Consider the following 23,035-nt stretch of genomic DNA (forward strand, 5'->3'; position numbering starts at 1 on the left):
CAAAGCCCTGGTGAAGCATGGCAAAGGAGGACACCTGCTCTTTTGGTATGTCCGTGGGTTTTTCTTCCGGCAAAGGATTTTCCAAGTGTTACAAATTAACATTTTTGGTTATCAGTTAATTCTCTGTCCCTTAAAAAAAAAAAAAAAAAAAAAAAAGGAATTTCACATCGAGTTGGCTGTACTTCTCAAAGGGTTATACAACATTTTTGTTCAGTCTCTCAAACTTCAACTGCATCTGAAAACTGCGTCGCTGTCCAAAAAAAAATCTGGACTGCTGTTTGCTATTCAGGGGCTGGTTTACACTGTGCTGATTGCAGGGACGGGAGGTTATGATATGATTGCGTTACTAGTGTGTTACTTCCAGCACTTAACTATGAACTGCTGTTTTGTCCTGGTGAAACACATGCACACAAAAATGGAATACATAAACTTCAATTAAAAACATTCAAACAACTTAACGGCCATGTACAATATTTGTCAGCAGCTAATCAACTAATTAAGTCCAGAGCTGAGATTGCAGATACATGCAGTGTGTAAGCAACAGAATAAACCTCCAGCAGTCTGAGAAAGAAAGAAAAAATAGACAAAAGACAAAGGCAGTCTGGTAAAAAAGAAAACAAAATCTTTATTATTTTTTCTAGAAGTACAGGCCGTTTTAGAAGGAGGTGTTGGGGAAATGTTGGAGAGGTAAAAGCAGCTGAGGAATAGGGCGGAGTCAAATTGACCAGAGGGTGGGGCTAAAACCTAGATTTCTCTAGCTATGCCAGGGATCCCATCGGGTCCCAGGCAGGAAGTACGATGGGATCCTGTTGCATCACTTCCAGGACATCATCGGTCAGGAACCTCTTGTCTACCACCACCTCGTAAACATACTCAGAGAACCAGTCATCCGTCATTATCAGGTAACCTACAGAGACAGAGGGAGACAAGAAGACATCAGGTCAGCTGCTTGGATTCTCCTTGTGATTCAAGTACTCAGCAGAAGACTGACTCTTTTCAATAAATTACCAAAACAAGGAACAAATGTCCGTCAGGTTCTGGTCAAGAATTAGATCAATATAATAGGTAAAGTTAAACCCTAGACCTAAACAATTTTCACATAGAAAAAGGCTTTAACTGTTTAAACTGGCAAAATTGTCTGTGAAACCAGACAACGAGAGTCACAGCACCCAAACTTCAGGTTTGAAATTCACTAGAAGGTTTGCATATTTTGTGGTAGAAACAGGTGTCTGAAAAGCAACAAACAAACAAACAAACAAAAACCCACACACATAATGTATTTTAGAAAACCAAAGTATCTCAACACAAGCATGAAAACACATCTCAGGACTGATTTTGATCACTGGCATGAATCCCGTCTAGGTTTTTAAATACAGAAGTGAGGCCTATCGATTTTGGTCATCGTTATTAAGATGCTATGCAATTCTTTAGAATCAGTTTTCTTTGAAATCTAGATTTTTATGCTTTAAAAAAACAAAGATGTACAACTGCTTCCCATTATTGTCTATAGTCTCTTATACATTTGATGATGAGATCATTTCCACAGTTAAATTAACAATTTTGCCGTCCAGAATCTTCAGTCCTTCTGAGTCCAGTCCCATGTTGAAACATTTATCTTTCAGTATATCGATTTAATAGAAAATGAAGAATTCGGCCAAAACACAAACAATGAAAAATGTTTTTTTTCATAAAGGAATATCATAAAAATAATAGGCCAACTCGTGCGTGGTAGAATGTTCCTTCAGCTCTTGTGTTTAGCACCAAAGGCGCCGGCTGAACACATCAGAAAGTTTTACAATGGCACGTTCATCCAGCTCCCAACATCTGTCAATAGCAGCAGCAGCTACACCCAGACCGAGCTGGATAAGAAGCCTACTCTCTCATTGAAATGGAAAACTTGCATGATAATGGAAATTGTTTAGCAGAACTCAGGAAATGAGGCCAGTTAGCATTATTTATCAACATCTCTTGTGCCAATATCACAATCTGATATAGACTTTAAAAAGATTTTTATGAATATGGGAACACACCAAATGTTTTAGTATAAAGTAGCTGCTGTAAAATTCTTCAAATACTAGCTTTTTCGGGGGTCCACTTATTTCCAAATAATTCTCACAGGTAGACAGCACTACACAGACTCATACAAAGCTTATTTTATTAATCTAGCGATAATGCGGTTATGCTTCTTTCATTGCAAGGGGAGGAGTAGAGAGGAAGAAGAATTCAACAGAATGGTCCAGCACACTTTGTTGATGCATGCATGTTTGAAATCCTGCTAAGTGCTCTTTAGTTTTAAACTATTGTTCAACAGGCAAAAGAGCTTTTTGCAGACACGAAGGACCCCCGCCCGTTATAGTTCACACTATCCCACCCTTCAGTACGGCATGCATTCTGCACTTTAGCTATCAGCTCTGCATGCACACCCTGATAAAACCAAACAATGTCTGCTTCCCTCTCCCTGTGTCCCTGTGTGCAGCCGTACAAGGTCAACATGAATGAGTTCAGATTCCTGTGAGTTTACCTTGAGCTTACACTGAAAGGATGCTGGAATAACCTGATCACTTTCTGGATGAGAATCTAGCCCCATACTGAAACGATTAATTAAAATCAAAGATGTCTGTGTGCGTCTTCCGCATAAATAAAAGAGGCTAGAAGCTCGGTGAAACCAGAGCAGCTCAGACCTAGCGCTGAACTGGCCCATATGGGAAGCTGGATTAGAACTGGAAACACTGAACTCAAAGTTCATTTACTTTTCTTTCCCCCCCCTTCCTCATACCACCTTTTTGCTCCAGCTCTTCCTTTTTTCCTTCCCCCCCACCCTTTCTCGTGTGTTCGGAATTGAGCATCCCTCCAACTGTCAAGTTGACTTATCAAAGACGTCAGGGTAACCGCAAGAACGTGCACAGTTCAAAACAATGTATCGGGGTGGCGTGTGTGCTGTGTATCCGTGTTCTTCCAAGTACGCAAATCTCACATGGCATACTGCCTGGTTCTCACTGCAGTAACCATGTGTGTATTGATGTGAGCTTCCTGGAACCCGCGTGTTGGGTGGCATAGTGTGTGTGTGAATGTTGGGTGTTATTTGTTTTTTGGGATAGGCTGAGTGTCCTGTCTCAGACCAGATGGGTATAGTGTAAGCGAGCCACCTATTCAGCTATTCTGAAGTACGCAATCTGGTCCAGAGGATCTGTGATTTTAATCCATATTGCAAAAGAGAAAAGGTGATGTGACAATGATTTAGACATTTGAAAATAGCCATTTTTATCCCGTTTTGCAAAATCTAACTACTGAAATAAACTGCAAAATGCCTAAAAGCATGACTAACACTATATACACCGTGTATTCGCTTTCATTTCATGGTTTATTTTTTAAAAACAAAACAAAACAGCTAGCCGTTTTCCTTATCAGCATGACTAATGCTGCATTTTGTCCTGCTAGCTGCCACATTTTTGAACATTTACAACTTTTTAACCTGACACAGTGGGTAAACACTTGTTACTTATTAGATTAATAATCATGTGAACGTCTGTCAATGACATTTACAACACTTAAAATAGCTGCTGTAGAAAAACCTACTTGAGGGTCACAAATGTACAGCCTTCTACACTCGACTTTCTGACCATCACGAGTTCACCACCTGAGTAATCACACTGCAGCTGTACCCATATTACTTGTAGCCATACAAGCCACGACGGCACAGCCTGCAATGACCGACCATTCAGAACTGTCATTTCTTCCAATGCATATTTCTATGGGTCGACTCAAAAGAGAGAAACTTTGGTGGTGAAATTGCAGAGCAGTGCACGAGTATAAATGTGTGCAGTGGAGTCAGCCACTTGTGTAGACTCAACAAGGTCATTTCAGCTTCTGTAGGTTTGCAGCATAAATTAATGATCAAGTGGAAAAGAATAAATGGATCAATGGATATTAAAATTATATTTATTTGTTTATTTATTTAAACACTTGGGCTCTTTCATAGTGTAAAAAGCAGTTTTATAAATTTAAAATGTTAGTTTCCTTTACAGGACGAAAGAGCAGATAACCGTTTGGGTGAAAATAACAAATCTACAGAATCCTTAAACCCATATTAAACTCTCAGCGATTGAGACAAAATATTACTCTTAAACGGTGTAAAAAGTTCGAGTTGTAAAGTGAGCAGAGTCATAACAACGTCTGTTTGAAGGATTAAAGATGGAGGAAACGGAAAGTTAAAACTCTCCTGAGAGATCCTTTTATGGTTAGAAGAAATATTAAAAGACTAAAGGGAGACATCAAGTCTTATAAATCTTACGAGCACTTTCTTTCTTGGCTTCCTTCTTTTGTTCACTATTCTTTAATTTCTTCAGTTCTTTGTCATTTTCCCCAAATTGCCTCCACATCTACTTCCCTTCTTTTCTCCCCTCAGCTTTTGTCAAACAAACATAGCCTCCAGATTACCCAGTGAACTCCACTTCTCAGACTTTTCTTTTCACAAGAAAAACTTTATTAATTTGGCTGTGGAGGGGCTGGGGGCCCTGGCCTCCCCTCATCTGCTGGTGTTTATGGAATAAGATATGCATGAAAAACACTTCATTTGACTGAGGGGTTTTCACATGTTTTCTCAACAGTCACTAAGGTTTGTGGGTTCAAGCAAATATTGAGAGTAAGTGTGCGTCTCGTTATGTGTACATCTTGTACTGTATGTCTGTGTGTGTGTGTGTCATGAGACGATCCACCACTGACCTTAAATACTCTCCCATCATTTGGAGTGGAAGCCTAAGCTCAGTAACAGGGCGGTAAGGCAGAGAAGATCAGAGGAAGATTAGGAAAATAAATAAATAAAATAGTGGGCATAGCAACAGTCATCTGGGGCAGTGGTGTGGAGGACCTGTTGTGTTGGGAGGGCTGTTGCATAAAGGAAGCCAAACCTACTTAATGACAGACACCCTACAGTTTTCCATGACTGACTCAGGTTATCAAAATTAAATCTAATATGTGGTTTAAAAATAAAACAAAAAACAACTAGACCACTAAAAAATAAACCGTGGTTCAAAAGTTGAAATTCTTTGTACGCTTCTGGTGTGTTAGACAATCAAAAGGTCTCCATGTCAACAGCTGAGGACCAAAACACACTTTGAAACATTTCAGACCTTAGAGAGACGCATAGAAGCTATTTTTAACGTTTACCTTTAGCTCTAATAACTTTATAAAGCACATTAAAATGTGCTTTATAATCACATGTGCTGGTATGGATATTTCATCCCATTTCCAATTGGATGCCTAACTGCTGGGCCTGTATTCAGCACTGTTGCCTCACAGCAAGAAAGTCCTGAGTTCAATTCCACCACTAGGCCAGCGTCTTTCTGTGTGGAGTTTGCATGTTCTCCCCATGTTTTGCATGGGCACTCTGGCTTCCTCACACAGTGCAAAGACATGCAGTTAGTGGCGTTATGTTAACTGGTAACTAAATTGGCCCACGGAGACTTTCTAACGCATTTTAGTCATGTGCTAGTGTGGATGCGGGCCGTTTTCAAATCTGTCCGGGCTACTGTGGACGTAGTCTGTGTCTATCTGGTATCCCTGCAACAGACTGGCAACCTGTCCAGGGTGTACCCTGCCTCTCACCCTACGACAGCTGGGATAGGTCACAGCCCCCCTAAGACTAATGGACATTAGTTATACATGGCACTGTATATTAAAATGCATTAAAATTATGCTGGTGTTTGGAGATTTATGTAAAAAAAAAATTATCTGACAGATAAGTCAGCCTGCTGGATGTTTGAGCATAGTAAATCTGTCCAAGGAGACTGTTCTCCACATTTGGCGAGTCAAATTCTGTATTTTATGCGTTACTTAATATTAGTAGATACTGAGACAATAATGAGAAATTTCCTATGTTTGGGAAATTACTATTTTTGATAGCTGTGCCTGAGAAGCACACATACAGTCAAGCTAGCTTTAGCTGATAGTTTGGCCCCTAAATATTCAGCGCTGACCAACAAAGGGCCTGACATTCCTGACTCGAGTCCAAAAAGAAAGATTAAACTGTTGCCTGTGAGCTGTGTTGCTTTATCTAACATTCCTTATTTCCTCTGCTATAACCTGCCCTGCAGAAGTGCAGATATTTGCACACAATTATGAGACAGAAGCCAATAGCAGAAATTCCTTTTTTGAATAAGCATGCATAATCTGTGTCAAACTTAAGATCTGTAAATTTCATAACTCTTATTATTTTTATTTTTTTTAAATAAAGGCCCCCTGCGTTTCTGTTGTGGTGAAGAGGAACATAACCAATTACAAGTTCAAGACCCTGTTTTTAATTTAAGGAACACAAACAGGAAGATGACAGTTTAATCACCCGACCAGAGGCTGACATCTGACAATCAGCGTCACATCAAAGAAATCAGGCTTCTGCTCTGCAGCAAGAGGGTTTCGTGTTACCTTTGTTGCCACGGTCGTCACCCCAGGAGTTTTCCACCCTCCACTTTTCATAGCCTTCTTTTCCATCCTGAGAGACAGAAGGAGAACAAGAGACAATGGGAGATAACAGTGAGACAAGAGGAAAGAAAGTGTCCTGACAGCTGGGGTTACTTAAAAAGGGGGGAATTGACAGCACTACAAAAAAAACTGCAGCGGATTAAAGCAGCGTAAACACACGGCAAGACTTTCATACAATAAACCTTGGGAAATTCTGAGTGTGTGTGTTCTCGCTGGACAGTTTGTATAAGTACTGCATGTACACACGAGTGTACCAAACAGTCACATACCTGTACTGCATGATTGTGTGAGTGTACCTTGTCTGTGACAGCGGTGAGAATCATTGCATGGGTCATGAGAGAGTCGCCATATATCAGTCTCTCTGCCTTTGAAAGGTTCTTCACTGAAACCCCAAACACAAGCTCATGGTTGAACCTGTATGAAATGCACAAAATCATGTGATAACTCCAGCTCCTCTACACACTTATGACAAGAAATGGTTTACTGCATTTGTGATTTGTCATGTTTTAACAATAATAAAATCTGTTTCTGACAGGAACAGTGGGAAGAGATGTAATGACCATAAAAAGCCACAAAACACGCTGCCTTCATAAGCTGGGATTTTGCAGCTAAAAAGGCAGCCCGCTGTTTCATTTCCACTTTGAGCATGTCTGTCTAGAAATGAGGCCACATTAAGCCTCAGCCTCATTCCAGTTATAATGTACTGTTACAAGAAGAGATCTGTGTGAAAGATGAGCTTCAGTGGAGATGAAACCAGACATTCGGCACCATGCTGGTTTGGTTCAGCGGGCAAATTTAAGCCTGGCGCCAGGAACTCAGACACAGATGCTGCTGCTGCTGCACCTGAAGGGCAAAGATGGGCACTTTTCCTGCGTGGGGAGACGGACACCTCAAAAAAGCAGATGCTGTCTGGTCCGGTCAAATAAAGATGTGGCACAGATAAAAATAGTTCCCTTTGTTGTTAAGGCTTTTTAAAGATACCTTTACCACAGTCAAGTGAGCAAAACAGATTTTCCCGCTGTTCCTCTAATCCTTAAGTGTAAGAGAAGGGAGAAAAATCCAGTTTCTTTGTTTGGTATGCCAAAGTTTATCTTAAGATAAATCCCTACTTCAACACTTGTTGGAGATTTGTTCATATACTGTACACTGGACATCCTTCAGTTATACTCACACATTCATGTCATTAATGCCCAGCTTGCTGTGGAAATGTTTCCCAACGTCACAACCGAACCACACAGCCTAAGATGGGTGGAAAGAAAAAAAAAACCAAAACAATAATCACAGTTGTGCACACATCTGTGCCTGGAGTTGTGCCCACTTGTGCCAACGTACCTCTCCATCCTTTATGGACTCAGCTGCAGCTTTTTTCAGTAGCTGGATGGGCTGGTTGTTGTACAGAGTGCTGCGACCACCAACCATGTTACCCAAGAACTCGACACTGTACAGCTTTCCATAAGGATTCTGGGGTCGAGGGTCATTTACAAGGCAGACCTGGGGATAGAGGAAATAACCACACAAGATCAGAGTTTCTACAGCTACACAAAGACCACAGAAATCTACAGGCTCTCCATCTGTGGTGTCCAAGGGGGTCACTTACTTTGTCCTGAATGTTGTATAGGGGTTTCACATGCTTCCTGTAGAACTCCTGAGGAGTGAGCGGTCCCATGCGATTGAAGTTCTTATCCTTGTCCCTGTACTCCCAACAGATGGTCTCAGGAGGGCTGCCTAGACAAACACTGGCCACTCGGAAAACCTGCACAGCACAAAGACAGTTTAGATAAAGGTTTGGCTTTAAAGTCTATTTAGCATTTGTAGACAGTTTAAAGCAAACATGGCACATTTCAGCAAACTCTACATTTTAATAAGGCAAGCAGAGATTCCTACCAATTCACCTCAACTACAGAGACGGAGGGAGCCACCGCTTTCACTTGAGCCTGTATATTCAATATTCCTAATTTGCAAACATCTGTTGTCCATCCCTGCATACCCTTGATGAGTACCAAGACCTCTTCCAATTATCCCTGCATTTTCCCACTGCTGCGCTTCCATTCTTTTCCATTTGCAGCACACACACCCCTTTGCCCTTCCGCCATGTGCGTCTTCCTTCAGTGCAGAAGTTCAGAGTGAGTTCTTGTGGGCTAAATCAGGTTGTTTGGACTGGGCCGTCTGTCAATCTGGCCCTCCTAACCCCTGATATAGCTATCTCTGGAATTTCCCCCTTAAGCTTTTCAATACTCCCATCCTCTGTTCTTTTCCCAAGACTGAGCACATACTTTTCCTATGAAATATGATTAATACGGGACTGAGAAATTAATCATTGTATCGAGACCATTATTCGCCGCAGATAAAAAGAGGGCCACTAGACAGTGACACATTGCCTTGGCAATGTATCGCTTCAGTGTGTGTGTTAAAGGACTAAAGGAAACCTAGCTCCTGTGGCAGCGCTTTCCTGACCTTTACACACATTTTAAATATCCCATTATATAAAGTAGAATGTAGGAGCCCCACTCCAGAAATGGTCACATAGTGGAAAAAAGGCATAAATTCAGGCCAGTCTTAAACAAACAAACCAATCCCCTCTTTGTTACAGAAATGTGTAAAGTCACAAAAATACAGACGCACACAAAAATACACACTTGCGCTGAGTCAACAAAAGCATCTGCTTAAGCTCCCCACACCTCCGAACTACCCAATTCAGCCACTTTATTTAGACTGCTCTGTGGGCAGGAGGACACACCAGGGTGTCCATCCACTCGCTAGGTCTTAAAAAACACCCGTCGGGCTCTACTCCCTTTTCCTCCGGTTCCTGCATTTAATCTCTCCTGACAAATTGAAACATTTCCACTTGCTTTACAGTTTTCTTCTTTCTGATGCCCTGACACATACAGCTAGTGTCGCCCTTAACACCAGCCTTGTACATTCTCATCGGACCTGGCAATGTAAGTAAAGCGACTGTGAGGAGAGGAGACCTTAGTCAAGAGAATAAACAGCGACAATGACATGAGAACAGGATCAATATAGAAACACCTGCTGCCTCAGTGACTGACATGCATGAGTGATGGGGAAAGAGGGACAGGTGGGGGGGATACAGAATAGCAAGTTTGCAAAATATTGGGCTCTCTCTTTCACATCTCAATGTAATGTGTCTGATTTGATAATGTCAGAGTAGGTTTGAAATTAATTTCCACAACTCCAAGTTGCAAGCTTTTTCTAATTTGACTCTCAGAAACCACTTCAGTGAGTTAAACTATCTAAAGATTTGTAAATTCCTATTTTGAGACAGTTTACAATGATCCGAGCCAAAGCCCCTCGATTCTTTCCTAAACCCAACATGCGTTGTTCATAAAAATCTGCAGGGCTCCATCCGTGTTTAGATTCTAACTTCAACAGCCATGTCATTCATATCTTAATATTCTAAACATCTGAACTGTTAACAGGTTTCAGGAACCAGCTGTTGTAAGTGATTATGATGGAGTTTGTCAACATGCGGCTTTCTTTTCAGCTCAGTCTGTAGCGGAAGACCCACCTCAGGTCTGTCTCCATTCTGTGACATAGTGAGTTTGCATGTCTTGGTACAAACAATGAGCCGAATGCACGCTATTGGGGCTAACCCTGGCTAATGCTTGATAGCATCTGCGCTCCAGTGTTGAAGACACTGGCCCGAGTTGGCTCGAATTAGTAAAACGTACACAAAAGCTGAAAGAAGTGATTAAAAAGCAATTTACACATTTAATATCATTGCAGTTTAAGAATAATTCACAAAAGTTGGTACAAAAACCACAAAAAATTAATTTAGCCGTCAATACTTCCACATTTGTAACATGCTATAGCAACAGATTTAACTTGCAATCCTTGTTTCTGCTTTAAAAACAAACTGAGCGGTTTCTGTCATATCAGGCCTGCTTTCAGAACAAAATGAATGAGTGTGCATCAGAAATTAGTGAGAGTGATCAGCTTTACTGGTGCTAATCCGTATCCCTATTCTAATGGTCATTGAATAGAAACCATGTCTTTATGGATATACATTTACATCCAAGTGTCAAATCTCTTCGTTAACAATACAGAGGAGGGCGTCAAAAGTCATCTTTATGGAGTAAAGGGTTAAAACATACATTTGATGGTTGAAAATGTTCTTGGATTGGCACAATTTGCCGAATTGAGGAAAACCATGCACCTCGTTGTTACTCTGACATAAATTTATAACCATTGTCTAGAAGCTGGACTTGTGAGTGTAAGCAAATGACACCATGCAAACAGTTTGGATAAAAATGAGTGAGGTTTTGATTAAACTTCCATGTTTTGTAAACATGCAACACATGTGGGGATTGTTAAATTCCTGCAATTGTGCATGAAAAAAAAAAATTCAAGAAATGTGGGTGGACAACTCTAAAGTGGCTATTCTGAGGCTGCAACGATTGCAGCCGGTAACAAAGACATATGTAGGAACCCACCCACATCGAACAACAAATCAACTGAGCCAACAGCCTGCAGCGCAGGGTGTGTGAGCTGTGGTAAGAGGGTTCCTCTGCGAGTTGATGGCGGTCTCGTAAATTAGACTTGTCTTAAGAATCTCTCTCTGTATTCAGAGCCAAGAGCAGAGCCGCACATGGTGTTTCTGATTCCATGACGCAATGGAGCATGGAAAGGGTACGGTGGTGGCGTGAGGAATACCATCTGTGTATGTTTCATGTGTGTGAAGTGCTGCATGTGCATGTATAGTTTCCAGTGATTGTGCCTTTGTACTGTCTACTTGTCCACACAAGTGACAGAAGAGAAACCCCGATGCACATCTGAGAGAGCATGAAAGAAGAAGGCTGCCTCAACAACGCATGTATGGACACAGGAATCCTAGCAGCAATAACGACAAACTGTCAGCGCACAGTGGTGATTTGAACGCCGTTTCTGCAGGTGCATTATGAAGTGGGTTAAGGCTCTTTTGCCAAGGTTCTTAAATAAATGTTATGTGGTTTGAGTCAATGTGCCTGAGCAGTGTTAACACGCACACACAAGACTTGATTCTTCACACGCAAAGAGATTCATTCAAATCAAGCACACCCCAGGTACAGTAAGTGGAAGCAGAAGCAGCGACCCAGGGTTTCTGTCACGGGACTGTGTGTGGGGCTTGGTGATGAAGACCAGGGCACAAGCGCAGCTGCCACGTTTGGTGGGTGGACAGCATCACTTCCACATGCACCCAAGTAGGACTGGCACTTTAATCCTGAGAAACACGTGTGCACACATGGATGTAAATCCACATGAACATGCAGCAGTAACACTGTGTTTTCAGACAGAAGTCTGGAGGTACACAGGGTTCTTGTGTCCACAAACACTGTTTTGGTTCTAAACGAGATGAAATAAACAGTGAATTTTTAATCTTAAACACAGGTTTCTTAAAGCCTGCCTGTCCTGCATGAACTTGGGCTCACTATTGGCTTGGATGGTGGTATTGTGAACTGGCTGCAAAGCCTCTGGTAAAATGTCTGTCATCGAAGGTTTGACATCTTGATCCTAATTTACAGAGTTACTATTTAGGAATGTTGTTAAAGCTACAGCAACATGGGGATGAGGCCAATCCCAGCTGTCACGAGGCAGAGGCAGGGTAGACCCTTGACAGGGTGCCAATCTGTCCCAGGGCTAATGGTGAATGGACTGTAGGACAAGCCAGAGTACTCTGAGAGAACCCATGGACAACATGCCCTCATACCTACATACAGAAAGGCCTCAGCCAGGTGGCGGATACGAACCCAGGACCTTCTTTCTGCGAGTGCTAACCCATGTGCTGACCCAATGACGTTAAAAGTTATTAGTTGACTAATCGTTTAAACATAATCAATGAACTGGACACGTGGATGGATGGATAGATATAAGAATCATTATACAATTTCGTCTGATAAGCAATAAATAAATAAAAAGACACCTCAACACTTCAAGTAAACCATCCAAACAAATGTCTGTTATGATGGTGAAAGCAAAACTCATTACTAATCTCAGCAAACCATGGAGAAGACTTATGATCAAATACAGAAACTATGGTATAACCCCATTCACAGAATAAAAGTTTAAAGAAATTTAACATTTATTCCCTTATTGCATTTGCTGGGAGCATCCCATTATGAACTGCGATCAGAATAATTTGGTTCCATTTTGTAAAAAATAAATAAAAAGAAATGAGTGCGGTGCCTCACAAAACAAAACACTTCCAGGTGTACATACAAACATGCTGACAAACCTCTGTCCTCCCACCCGGTCCTCCATCTTTACTCTTGCAATGCATGTGTTGGTGGATGTACATGTCTTTGTGTTGATGGCTGGGCATCCACCGAGCGACTGTTTAAACAAGCAAACAGCCAGCAGCACAAAACGACCTAACAGCTGACAACAAAAGCTGCTTAACCGGACCCAATTGTCTCAACGGAAGCTTGACTGATTGATCGATTGACCCACCCACATACACAAGAGCCGTGAATAAAGCTTCACACCTACATAGTGCAACTTGCCCAGTGTTCAGAAAGCACACACGCAAGCACACTGTGTACCACATGTAGTCCCCCTTAAACACGTGTTATGCTCATGACGTGTTGCATGTGTTTGTTTACATGTGCCTGCACACCTTTTATTGTATTGTCTCTTTGAGGTAAACCAGCATCACTGTCCAGCATTAGACGTCGGACTGTTCCATAAACAAGATCACTATCAGCAACTTTGTCACATGAGAGGTAGTGTGCAGGTGAATGGACACAAACACAAAATGTAGGTCAAAACACTGTCTGCACATTAGAGAGAAAAAAAAAAAAAAAAAAAAAAAAAAGGCCCAAGATGCATTTACTGCCTTTACAAAAAGTCAAACGTGAATGAGCACTGTAAGAAAAACAAAAGTCATCATGCATCGGCAGACAAATGCCAACATTTGTCTGGTTCTATTTAAAGGAAACCTTTCCTTAATCATTTATAAACAAGATGTTGTCAGTGTTATGAGCCTGGAGCCAACAGAAATGCATTTGTTTTTGTTTACTTTTTTTAAACATACAGCAGCGGTCCCCAACCTTTTTGGCGCCACGGACCGGTTTATGCCCGACAATATTTTCACGAACCGGCCTTTAAAGTGTCGCGGATAAATACAACAAAATAAAATTAGTAAAATTAGAAGATTTATTCATAACACACGTGAAAAGACCCAGGAAAACCGAGTTAACGATAAAAACGATAACAAAATAACGCTGAAAACCGATTAAAAACCATACATTTCACACCTGAGCCTCAACTCTCGCGGCCCGGTACCAAACGACTCACGGACCGGTACCGGTCCGAGGCCCGGGGGTTGGGGACCGCTGACAGAGTATTGTGTTCTCCCTTTACCTTGTCTGCAAATGCATGTCTCTGCAACGTGCACTGATGTTTAACTATAGCGCTGGGATATTATAAATGCATTTCTATAAAACCAATTATTTATCATTGGAATTTAAAAATCTCAAATTCTCTTATTGGACTTGGGAAATTTTGATACCTACATACTAGATGTCACAAACTGGAACTATTGCTTTGTAATAAATTAAAAGTTGCTGACAACTTCATATAGAAATTGAACACATCACCAGGTAATGTTTAATCTAACAATAATTGTTCATAGACACACTGAATACATATAGCCTGCTCTGAGCATCTCAGTTATGTATTATTTGACAGCTCCCTCTTCTGGTAAAAGTGGAACAATGTTACAAGAGCTGCACATTTTCCATTCGCTTTCGACACTTCTGTGTCTCTGCAGGTCTTACTTCCCGTTTCTAAAACTACAACAGAACTACCAACTTCTGCTCTCTTTTACACCCTTCTGCTTTTATTTCCACTGCTGCAGCCATCAAATCTGTCCACCTGTCACAACTCTGATCAACTAAAGATGAGAACCCCCTCAAACCCATGTCTTTAAATCTGCTGATGAATGAAGCTTGATCAATTAATAAGAAGAAATAACACTGAGTGAAAAGAAAAAATTAGAGCTGTAGACTGGAACCGGAGCTTACACACAACTCGTCAGTAAAATGTACCTGAGAACTCACAATGGCTTTTCACACACTCTTCTATTGGTTAACCATTTGTATTTTTTATTTTTACCTGAAAAATTATTTTTGGAGGTATTGGGGTAGCTGAGAGGGTATATGACGCTGCCACCTAGCAAAGAGCCTGGGCATTCAGCCAGGTGAACTCAGCCCTTAGAGTTCCTGAATTTTTGGGAAGTAGCACACTTTGAGGAACGAAGGAACTTCTGAATAAACGTGGGACCTCTAGAGCAGTTGCCTGGCTCTAGAGGTCCCACGTTTATTCAGAAGTTCCTTCGTTCAAGCACAAACTGTGATCCTATAAAAGTTTGCAGTGCTCTGAGAAAAACACAAGCAAACAAAGAAACTGCACATGCGATTTCAGTCTCACCTCCTCTATCATGCTGTCCATAGCTTCAGACAGTTCGCCTTTACTGGCATCGCTGGCCACCATGTTCCTCAGTCTTAGGCAGTATTCTCTCAGCTGCAACACATCATGAGGTAAACAGTCAGGATGGGCTCATTGGCATTATGAGACTTCTAGCTGGACACATATGTGAGCTCCGTTTGCTTTGAACTGAAGGAAGTGTGCAAAAGTACCTTATGATTGAGGATGTCATTCATTCTGCGTGAGGCCTCTGAGCTGTGTGACTCTGGGAAGCATTTCTTTGGAATGACGCCATACTTCTCTGTAGACAGCACAACATTAAAAAAATTAATTAAATAATAAAAATAATATTATTTTTAAGACAATAACAGGCCAGAGATTTTAAATCCAATGAAGCTCACTTTCCAGTATGAAATTAACTGGGGATCACTATTCTAGTTAATTTTATATATTAAAATTAATATACTATTTTTAACCTATTCAATGTTAAGTTCATTGAACAGGTTATTCAATGAACTTAACATGAACCACTGTGCAATGATAAGAACTAACCAATGAGATTGACCAGCATGTCCCACTGCCCTCCATCATTTGTTGGATTGGAGAGAAGAAACTGGACCAGGCGTCCATCCACTGGCTCCTTCCTCTGTGCCGTCTCCACACAGGCTTGAAGGAAGTAGTAACAACGCTCGATCTGAGAGATAACAACAAAAACAGAGACTGTCAAAGTAGACAGTCGACCACATGAGACTTGAAACAAAACCAAAGAAGAAGAAGAAAAAAAAAAGGTACCAGAGAGGCATCGTTCAGCTATCATTAGACTTATTACATATTTAAAGAGCTACTGTCATCAACTGTAATTTGTTAAAATTAGTTTTCATTTAAGACTTTATTGAAATTAGTTAAAAATCTAATGCAATAGCTGATAACTTAAGGAGAGTTTTACTGTTTCTTTGTTTACTACTAATACCACAGTAGCTGAAGCTCCCATATCTGGCACCTGCCACAAAGAAGGGGTGTGTTTATGATGGGCCTGCTAAAAATACACACAGTTTAAAAGAGAGAGATGACGGCATTTAAAAAAAAAAAAAATCAACAAGGAGTCACCGTGACGTTGGTCCGGGTGGAGCACTGACAACAACGCACAAAAGGGGGTTTTAGGTGGGACAATGACTGTATAGTAGAAAAGGTGCAGCATAATAACACCACACCAGTGGCACATGCATGCACACGCAGTGTCCCAACTCCAAAACAACAAAAACCATCCATTTACCAGGATGTTACATCACCGAAATGTACCAAAATAATAATAATAGTAAAGGAGTGAAAAAGCCCACAACCATAACCAATATGTGGTGTTACTGTGTGTCTTACCTTGTCCCAGAAAAATAGATAGGACTGACTAAACTCAAACTCTTCTATGTTAAACTTTTTCATGAAGGGCAGTCGCATGACGTTGAGGCACGAGAAGATCCAACATCTCCCTAGTGATTAAGAGAAAACAGATTTAGAAATATGCAGGTTAGTAAAGGCTTAATGCGCAAACAGCAATATAAAGCCATCCTTGTGCGCTTGTGATGATAACAAGTATCACAAAAACCCTGAAAGACTAGGATCGCTTGTTTAATTAGATCCCTTCCCTTCAATGAATAACAGGGCTGTAGTGGACCAGGATTTCTGCAGCTGAGACCAATTGGGTGGTTCATTAATTAATAATTGGGTGGAAATTTAAGGTTTTCAATTTGCTGAATGCTGAAATTAAAGGGCAGCAATGGCTGTCAACAGGGGCTGATACACGGCTTCATCCGTTTCTAAACAGCAGCCTTCTCTTTTAATGTGGCTTTAATTTCTTTCTTATTTAATCTATTTCTGAGGCAAGACTAACTTTGGTAGCCCACACCATCCCCACCAACACATGAGTCATTCCAGCTGGATCTCTCATGAAGGCTGTGAGGTGCTGAAATCCACATAGTAGAACAAGCCAACCCAAAGATGTGTCAGCTGACCCACCAGAGGTTAATGCCAAACTGTGCAAGTGAAACATGCTAAAAAGGGGAAAATAAACTTGTTATTTCAGTGAGAAAAATATGTAAACACAATGCAAATTTTACATTTCATGCAAAAACTATAAATTATGACAGAAGCTCTGAAAGAGGGAGTGTGGCGTACTTTACATACATGCAGAGAAACCACAGCAATGATTAATATACAGTATATATTCCACATTACACACTCCCTCTGACAATATAAGGAAATAAAAAGTAATGCTGCTTCCAGTCCAGCTAAACGACAGGTCAAACCCTCTTCTTTCATCTGCCCCCTTTAGAGGTTGCCATAGAAAATCTGTTTTTTATCTGAGTAAATATCACAGATAATTGTGTCACAATACACCGATACCGTAAAGAATCAGCTGTAATGTTTTGACTATTACAGAATCACTGTGTAATCATAGCATTATTATTATCATCGGCTACGTATTACTGTCATATCTTGAGTTAAGACTGTGATTCCCACTCCTGGCAATAATTAATCAAATATCCAGCCATGTCTATTCATCGTTTGTCATGTACAACTGCAATCAAATTATATGTTAGGAAAAATAAAGTGTTATTTGCTTCAGAAATGACATCACTAACCGGTGTGCGCCAACTGTCAACGGTTTGAACTGTAAAATGTTGCTGTGAGGACAAATATACAACATTACTAAATTCAGTGTGTTAAGCAGTAGGGCTGGGCCATATTATACCGTTCACGGTAATACCGGTATAATGTTAGACAATGATAGGAAAATGAAATATCGCGATAGAATATAAGTAAAACGCGCATGCGCAGTGCCTTTGTTTTCATACGCACATGGCCGATTGTTGAGTGAAACAGATGAACCAGAATTGGTTTGTAAAAATGGTACAACTTCAGTGATGTGGAACTGGTTTGGTGTTTGTCCGTCAGATACACGACAAAGCACTTTTTTTTGCAGGACATGCAAGCGGCCGTCGTTATTGTCGTATTTGTCGGACTAAGATGCTCTTAAATCTGGGAGTAATCTGGGTCCTAAACCCGCCTCTTCAGGTCAAACGAACGCTGCACTGAGAGTTAAAAACTGTCTAAATTCTTTCATCTTTAATAAAACGATCAGCATTGCTGCTTTACCAGCTGTAACTATGAAGTTTAACTTCCAGGCATCCATGAAAACAAAATGTATTACATTTAACGGAGTTAGAAGTTAGCAGCAAGCTAGCGGAAGTTAGCTCGCTAGTTTCACTAGTTACCTAAGCATGATATAGCATGTTCTGACTGAGAGATTTCTGAAAAAAATCAAACGTACAGCTCTGCTATCACTTCCAACATAAATGAAGACAGGAAACTAAACAGCAGTGACGTTTGTAGGGTTACTGAAGTTGGGCTAGCTGGTATATAAGGATGTGCTACGTGATCGCTAGCGACACAGCTATGTTAGCATAACATAAACAGTGAAGCTGGAGGATGAACACTAACACGTTTCCACTTATAAAAGTTAACGTGAAGGTTCTTCATGGTTAGAGACAAATGCAATCGCATGGCAGGATGCTGTAAACGGACCAAACTTCAGTCAGGAGAACAACTGAGATAATCCATCCACAATAGAAGGTTAGTCATTAATATACTGCAACAACATGGGAATAGAGCAGCTGCCAGAGAATTCAACATTAATGAATCAATGGTACAGAAGTGGAGGAAGCAAGAAGAATGAGTTTAATAAAGTTTGATTTATCTGACTGCTTTGTTTCGCTTAATGTGCCTTATAATCAATCCCGTGCACCTCATGGTCCGAAAAATGCGTACTGCACACTGCAGTTTAATGTTGCAAAGCACCTCTTTTTAACTTCAGTGGATATTATACATGGTTATGCTCAGGATATGTCAGCCCATTTCTACTGGAAATGCCTTTTGGTTAAACTTTCAGCAAGGAATTTGCATTTGCACTGTTAAATTTTTATAAAGCTTTAATGTACATAAAAACCAGCTTCTTGTTTAAGTGAAAATAAATGGAAGGTTGTCTTTTTGCGCTAGTAATGTTGTGGAGTTGTATTTTGTCTCGCATCAATTATATCGTCAGTTATATCGTTATTGCAAATTTTCAAATATATATCGTGATAAATATTTTTGGCCATATCGCCCTGCTCTATTAAGCAGCTGTTTGGGTTGACTGACAGGTACAGAATAATACACCCAAATGCAAATGTAGAAATGATCCACGTCGTTCTTGATATTAAAAATAAACACATAAAACAAACTGTTTTAAGTTACTGCTAAATATTTTGCACATAGAAGTTTATTTATCACCATCAAACAAGGTGTAAACATTTTGAGCATCTATGACTGGCGGCGGATTCAAAGATGACAATGAAAACTAAAAATGGGAATGATTTCTAAATGAAACAGACAATAAGTGGCACCCCGACACATAAAGAAGAGCATAAAGCATCAGGCGGCCCCTGGCTGATCATTGACTAGTTTTGGATAAATGGCACATGGGTGGCACAGGGGTGCCGTAGTTAGCACCTCATAACTCCCGCCATTTTTTGCTATGAGGACGGGGTTCTTCAGCAAACACTCTAAAGCTTTCCAGGCTAATGAGTTCCTTAATGATATAAATCAAAACTGATTTCTGAACAACCCTAATTTCAAAAATCACTTTTGGCATCGACCTGGCACTGTGAAGGGCACGTGGCTGGAAACTTGAATCCTTTTGGGCGATGGCCAGTCCCCCCTGAAACATGGCATTTCAGGAACACCTTACCCAAGCCATTCAGCCCTGCTAATACAAACACTTTAAACATGTGTTTGTATTAACATGCATCTTGTGCAGAGTACATGTGTATGCAACTGTATTACATCATGTCCTACCTGAGTTTTTCTGGTTGGTGATGGGCTTGCCCTCTGTGGGGATAGAGTGCTGGAAGATGTGCACAGTATCCTGTACAGTCTGCCGGTGAAGACAAACCTCCAACGGGTCGATGCAGGTTGACACATTCTGGGCCAGCAGATAACGCGGCTCAGACCGCATCCGCTTAACAAAGGTTGCTACCTTCTCTTGACTCAAACCTTTAGGAACAAGAAGTGGGAAACAGGGAGTGTGATGGGGAAGAGGAAAAAAATAGGAAGGGATGGAGAGGGAGGACAACTAAAGTTAGCACATTATAGAAAAGCTAATATGGCTAGACATTCAGACAGATTGTCTGCATCCAAAAGTGGAATTTCCTACCGCTCCAATTCCCATGACTCAACTGTGCGGTTTAAACATGCACACTTCCCACTTAAGAGCTATCTTTTGAGTACTCATGCACTCAGATGTCAGAAAGATGCCTCTAATACCAGATCGATAGTCATAAACTAAGACCATATGCTTTATTGAACATAACCGCCTGGTGCTTCACTTCTTTTTTCCACAGTCCACACAGAGGTTACATTGAAATCTATAAAAGGTACCCTATACGATTAAGATTAGCCCTCTGATAAAGAATAAAGAATATTCTGGGTACATGGAGAGGCAGTACCAGCAAAAGAGGACTAAAATGAAGAAAGCTTTGTAGTAGCACTACTACAAGTTGCCCCAGGGAGCTGAGGGCTGGTCAGAGCTGGCTGCTGGGATCACTCATCTGGCTCCATCTGTGAGAGGAATGCACTGGAAAGCCCGTCCAGTCCCACTGGATGTGGGTAAGAAGGGGTGTGCGTGTGCACACATACAGAATCAAACTGGCACTAGTGTGTGTGTGTGTTTTATTCCGTCAAATAACAGCATAGAGCAATTAAACATTGAGAGGGACATTGCCTAGTCATGCATGCTGCCTCGAGTTCAAATCTCTTGCTCAGCTGCATTCTGTTATTTTCCATCAACACAAAGCTCAAATGCACTGACCATTGCAGATTAGGACAGTGTCAAATCTCATTAGCTGCTGCGTTATCAAAAAAAGAAAAATGGGAGAAAAAAAAATGTAGAAGCCAGCCTAAGGCAAAGAGTATTCTGGGAGTGCGGCCTCAGTCATGTGTCAGCGCAACACGGTTTTCCTTAAGCCACAACAGCTAAAAGTTATGACACTGATCAGTATGGATAGATGAGGAGGACATGTGTCAAAGGGTCAGCATGTAATAGTAAAAGCCAGCATCTTATTTAAATAGATATCTGATAGGAGTGTGTGCACGTGTGTGTGAAGAAACGGGAAAGACTCAGCCCAAACAAAGTTAGTTGGCCAGGCTTTTAGCCAACAACTGAGTGCATGAATGGTGAGGACAGAGATCAGGGTGGCTTTCTATGGAAAGGGGCCAAGCACAGGCAGCCAGGGTGACTTGCAAATTTACACACCAGTGCTCTTACAGCTGGCTTTACATTAGCCAAGCACTTTATTATCACTGCTCCATAGAGCTGGAATACAGACTTTTAAAAAAAAGGAAACAGGCTTAGGAGGTGGTCATTGTTGCTGTCAGCTTCACAATAAAAAAAAAGACAATATTGAAATTCTTAATGTTTTTAATTTGTTTAATTTCAACGTATTTTTTATTGTTAAATGTTGCTGTGTAAATCAGGGCAGCTGGCTAACACAGACCTTAGGTTCAAGTTCAAAAGTCAACCTTTGCCCATGAGCATAAAAAGAGTTGTAAAACAAAGTAGGGAGTATTCCTCGGCTGATTGGGGTGGTTATTGAGATCTACTGAAAAATAAATGAAACTATTCTCTTTTCTGGTAAAAAGCAGGGTTCCCCAAACAGAACTCTCACTTCCATGAATGGCCACGACTTTAAAGAGTCACTGTGGCATTTCCAAGACGAGCTAGCTACTCTCTGGCTAATAAATCCCGTTCCTGGAAAGAGTTCCTGACGCCTGAGCAGAGGAGCAAGATTAATGTATTTAAGATTGTGATGTTGGCACCGTGCTGACAACCCCATAACCCGTCGGGGGGTGAACTGTCAACCTAGCTCACAGAGGGATGGACGGCATAAAGTCGTGCTAGCAGGCTGGCATGCTAACGCAGTGAATGCTAACGGGTTAGCTCGGTCAGCTGTCATTCTCCTGCAACCAAATGCAAGCTCCACTCATCCAGGCAGCCACAAACACTGAGAGGGGACACAGTGACATTTAACCTACCAGTTTCCATGTTGCCGAGAAGCTTGAGGAGCGTCAACTGTTGTCCAGGAAAGTCGCCGGCTCTTTGTTTATCTCACCGACAGTCTGTCAGTGTGACCACGGGGTGCGCTCGTTTATGGACTCCTGGCTAAGTCTTTGACGTGGCGGCTGGGCGGGGTTTGAAAACTGCAGACAACATTAGCTCATGAAGACGATTCACATACTTTATAAGGGCACAGTCCCTTTCCCTGCTCACATTTACATCTCTACTGCACGCATTTTACTCTTTATTTATTCAAGAATATAAAATCTAACTTAGTTTAGTGTAGTTCTACTCAAAATTTAGCTTAAAATTAAAAAGCTGTTATCTGTAACAAAGTAAGGAAATAAAACAAATATTTTTACACTGTTTTCCTAATTAGTCAACATTTCCTGCTAGTAGCTTACAAAGGAGTAATTGTTCAGTGTGAACACTTTTTGCCCATGTATGCAAATCATGTTACAGAGAAAGGGACAACATTAGATATACTCAACTTTAGCCAGCATTTTCAGCCTCTGTGGGTTTCTCAGCTAAATCGCATGAATAATAACCTCAGCTGTAAATGCAGGCAAAATTAAACTAAAGTAATAACGCTCACTACTGGCGTCTGTAGTTTTGTTTTTTTTTTTTAGTTTCTTTCCAAAAGGAAGCATCCTTCTCACTTCCTCTGTATTTCCTGCACAGCACTGTGGAAGATAAACAAGCGCTCCCAAAAGTTAAAACTGAAAGATTTACCGCATACGAAACGTCCGGTTTTCAAAATAAGATCACGTGCAGCACTTTTTTAGCGACACAAGCGTCACATAGGACTTAGCAGGAAATGGGGACTGTATGTGCTTTAATCGCTTACATGCGAGTATATTCCCTTCAAAGGTAACCAAAGCGTTTACTTTGAAGATTTGTTGTACGCTGAGAATGGGCTTGCAGTTGTACTCCGAGTGGAAAATCCCTACCTGCGCGTTAATAGTACAACAGAAACGTAATCGTAAAAAACTT

At 41.0% G+C, this 23,035-nt stretch overlaps 1 protein-coding gene across 1 annotated transcript; it reads right to left on the minus strand.

Annotated features, from left to right (window-relative positions):
- Nucleotides 1-608: 608 nt before the first annotated feature.
- blmh (bleomycin hydrolase) lies at nt 609-22,111 on the minus strand. The gene is made up of 12 exons (XM_085370787.1): nt 22,021-22,111; nt 19,786-19,983; nt 16,273-16,382; nt 15,451-15,592; nt 15,111-15,199; nt 14,902-14,994; nt 8,075-8,230; nt 7,810-7,968; nt 7,649-7,716; nt 6,774-6,891; nt 6,421-6,487; nt 609-907 (listed from the first exon to the last, which is right to left on the minus strand). Exons 1-12 carry the CDS (start codon nt 22,028-22,030, stop codon nt 759-761), a joined length of 1,359 nt encoding a protein of 452 aa, XP_085226913.1. The 5' UTR covers nt 22,031-22,111; the 3' UTR covers nt 609-758.
- Between the last annotated feature and the right edge of the window lie 924 nt (nt 22,112-23,035).

This window comes from Diplotaxodon limnothrissa, linkage group LG14 (assembly GCF_057381915.1).
Source record: "Diplotaxodon limnothrissa isolate DT_005_m linkage group LG14, D_limnothrissa_male_GT1.1, whole genome shotgun sequence".
NCBI classification, from domain to species: domain Eukaryota; kingdom Metazoa; phylum Chordata; class Actinopteri; order Cichliformes; family Cichlidae; genus Diplotaxodon; species Diplotaxodon limnothrissa.

Excerpts from the sequence above, each read along its gene's own strand:
- blmh (XM_085370787.1), bottom strand. Across the intron at positions 16,383-19,785 it reads CACCAACCAGAAAAACTCAG|GGAGATGTTGGATCTTCTCG; the intron begins GTAGGACATGAT and ends CTTAATCACTAG. Across the intron at positions 15,200-15,450 it reads CATGCTGGTCAATCTCATTG|AGAAGTATGGCGTCATTCCA; the intron begins GTTAGTTCTTAT and ends TGCTGTCTACAG.